This window comes from Gracilinanus agilis, unplaced genomic scaffold (genome assembly GCF_016433145.1).
Source record: "Gracilinanus agilis isolate LMUSP501 unplaced genomic scaffold, AgileGrace unplaced_scaffold52766, whole genome shotgun sequence".
Classification (NCBI taxonomy): Eukaryota; Metazoa; Chordata; class Mammalia; order Didelphimorphia; family Didelphidae; genus Gracilinanus; species Gracilinanus agilis.
In genome coordinates this window covers 1-3,436 of record NW_025387761.1, presented here as the reverse complement: position 1 = coordinate 3,436, position 3,436 = coordinate 1, and the positions used below count along the sequence as shown (strand labels likewise).

Below are 3,436 nucleotides of genomic sequence, written 5' to 3'. Positions count from 1 at the left end.
ATGGAAATTTACAGAAATGTAGAAAGTGGATGGGCTCGTAGCACAGTTCCTTTATATTCAGCCAGTGTCAAAAAGTTAGGTTCAGATAGTCTACCCTCCCCCCACCCTGCAGACCCTCAGTAAAATGTCTTGGGGGCTCTGAGATCCAGGATTTCACTTTAAATAAGTTTCCCCCTCTATGTACACATGTGGGGGTATGTATGTGTGTGTGTGTGTTTGCACAATTCTGCTCCCTAGTCATAGGGAGACGGTTTAGCTTTCCAAAATAGATGTTGGTCTCGATAAATAGATCTAACCTCTCTGCTGTATTTGTATATATATATTTATATATATATATCTATTTAAATCTTAGAAATCAGTGTCTCTCTCCCGTCTCCCTGGGGCAGGCGGTGTGGAGGGGAGAGGGAACCAGGTCCTGCTCAGATACCAGCTTTCAGCTCTGCACCGTCCTCGGCAAGTCCTTTGTGGTGGGAGCTCCAGGGGCCACACTGTCGTGGAGTTTCCTCACGTGCTTCTTTAGATCAAAGTTTCTGCAAAATCCTTTCCCACAAGTGGCACACGTGAAAGGTTTCTTGTCGTTGTGGGTGTGCATATGAAAAGTCAAGTTATAAATCTGGTGGAAGGCCTTGTTGCAGATGGTACACTTGTATTGTTTCTCCCCACTGTGAGTCAGTTTGTGATTTTTGTAGTTTCCTACCGAAAGAGAAAGAGAAAAGGTTGGGTTTGGATGGTAGCGGTGATGGTGGAAGAAGAGGTGAGGGAGACTCCAGGGGCCAGGCTGGGGATGGGGGTGGGGATTCACGCTTCAGTTGTCGCCCCAAGGAGGCAATGCTTCATTAGGCTGGGTCCCACAAGTGAGAGTCAAGAAGTTGTCAAACTTGCTCTCCATCAATCCTGAGATGGAGAAGAGGTAGGTACAGCGTAGCCAGGATGCAGTGACTCTGAATTACAAGATCCCAAGAAGGGTCAGAGTTCGGACCCATACCGACAACAGGAGCCTGCCTGCCTGCCTTCTTCCCACTGCCCATGGCACCACGTCATTGCGTGTGTGTGTGTGTGTGTGTGTGTGTGTGTGTGTGTGTGTGTGTGTGAGGTGTCTTTCTCTCCTCCAGACTTTCCATTAGGAGACTTAGGGAGTCTCTCTTTGCTTTGGAAAGTCAGAGAAAGTCAAAGACTTTTCTTCTACACCATCCAAAACATTCCATATATCCATTTGAGATGACACACCTATATAATATGCAGCCACAGACAAAATACACATGTAACACCCCGCTCACGCATGCATGCAATATGCACACAAGAAACAAATACATGTGTGTACATCTTTACACATGCTCACATATGTATAATATCATGTGCACATATATGTATATAATACATGCACACACACATGTCTAGGAAAGCTTAAGACTCTAATAGTCCCAACAGGAATGCTGAGTTGGGAGGAAGTTCCGCAAAATGAGTTTTGCCCGCCTGATATGAAGGCAATCTAAGGGCCTCCTTTCCTTCTCCTCTAGCTCTGGAGCAGCGGCTCTGGGCCATTCTGTCTCCGCTCCTGTCTCCACTTGCTCCCTGCTTATTTCTAGGCTCTCTTCCTTCTGGCCCCCTCAGGCTGCTGTCCTGGGAGAAGCACCGGGAAGGAAGATGTTTCTAAACTTTCCCCAAGGAGCTGAGCGGCTTGGAGGCTTCTGCTTTGCCTCCAGTTTTCCCCTCTGAGGATGGGAAATGAATGGTGCTGTTCAGAGAGGAGGCCTGCCCTCAACTTCTCCTCAGTGCAGGTCCAGTGACTGAGTTCCATAAGGCAGTCCGTCTGGGCCCCCTTAGTATCTAGAATTAGGACCAACGTCTTGGCCTAAAGACGCTGGGATCCAACCAGGGGAAAGGAGTCTCAGAACTTCCGTGGGATTGGGCTTTCTCCTCGGCCCCCCAGCCCCCACTCTCTACTCCTCTTTCTCCCTCCCTTCAGGCCATGGCTCTGGAGGTCTGAGTACCTTTTTGGTGGAACCCTTTCCCGCAGAATTCGCAGACGAAAGGCTTGTAGCCCGCATGGATTCGGATGTGAGTGTTAAGCGTGGAGCTCCGGTTGAAGGCTTTGCCGCACTGGTTACATTTGTGAGGTTTTTCCTGGGGTGGAGGAAGGGGGCGGGAGACAGAGAGAGTTTGAGGCGAGGGCCCCCCAAAGTGGAGGAGATGACCCGGTTAGGGAAAGCCTAAACTCTGGCCTCTTCTGGCCTGGCCCCTAGCTAAGAGAAAGAGAGAAAGAGAGAGAGAGAGAGGCTGGAGCTATTAAGAGGGGCTCGAGGAGATCCCTGGGGTCCCTCTGTCCTGCCCATCCCTCTCTCTTCTTGGGCTGGCAGAGCCCCCATCCAGCCCAGAAAGCCCGGGGGAGCAACTGAGAGGAGGACAGCGGGCTGCCTGGGCGAGGGCCACGTACCTGGGTATGGATGATTTTGTGTCTGCACAGGGTACTGGCTTGCCGAAAGCCCTTCCCGCAGACTTTGCAGACAAACGGTCTGGCTCCCGTGTGGACCGGCATGTGGCGAGTGAGGTTATAGTGAGCGTTAAACACCTAGTGGAGGGGCGGGACACGAGAGGGCTTTGTAGGGCAAGCCCAGAGGGAGAGGCTAGCCCACTTACCCCACTTCCGCAGACCTCCATTCTCCTCTCTCCTCACCAGCTTCTGCCCCCGGCACTGGAGTTAGGCTGCCTGACGGTTTCCATTCCCCTCGGCCATCCCGTCCATACTCCCACCTCCTGGACCCCCCATTGATACCCTCAGTCTGCAGTCGGAGGCGAAGACTGCCGGCTTCCGAGAGGGAAGCCCCGGCGCTCGGGAGCTGGGGGACCTCCCTCTTAACAGCCAGGGCTCTCCCCAGGGGCGCCCTGCCCAGCTCACCTTGCCACACACTTCGCAGGTGAAGTTCTTGGGCTTGCCGTCGGCGGAGCTCGCAGCCAGTTTGCCGTGACTCTTGGCCCCGTTCCGCTCCGCCGTCAGCGCCGTGTTCTCTTTCATGACCTGGTCCAGCTGCCCAGGCAGGCGCTCTTTGTGGGGGTAGGGGGCATGAGGGAACTTGTCCGCGGCCAACGTGGCCAGCTTGGCGTTCTCCAACAAGAAGAGTTTCTGGTGGGCGGCCAGGGACGCTGGGGACTGGGCGTTGAGGATGCTGGAGGGGAAGAGGTGCCCATTGAGTAGTTCCGATGGGGGATACGCCGAAGATTCCAGGTAGTTGAAGTAATAGAGGGAGCCATTGGCCGGCAGCCCCACGGCCTGGTTGATGACCTGGGGCTTGATGACCCTGCCGGTGGGCAGCACGGACGGAGCCAGGCTCAGCTCCGCTTTGCAGCACATGCCGCAGTTAGCTTTGCACAAGCCGCTGGCACCGCAGATCTGGGGGCCCCCGCTGCCCCCACCGCCACCACCACCTCCGCCACCTCC

The 3,436-nt window shown here is 54.2% G+C and overlaps 1 protein-coding gene across 1 annotated transcript; it reads right to left on the bottom strand.

Moving 5' to 3' along the window:
• Positions 1–433: 433 nt before the first annotated feature.
• On the bottom strand, positions 434–3,433 carry FEZF2 (FEZ family zinc finger 2; the record flags this gene model as incomplete). Its single annotated transcript, XM_044684559.1, has 4 exons — positions 434–693; positions 1,992–2,124; positions 2,435–2,569; positions 2,897–3,433. Coding segments are annotated over 4 exons (1,065 nt in total), but the record flags the coding sequence as incomplete, so codon positions are not given.
• Between the last annotated feature and the right edge of the window lie 3 nt (positions 3,434–3,436).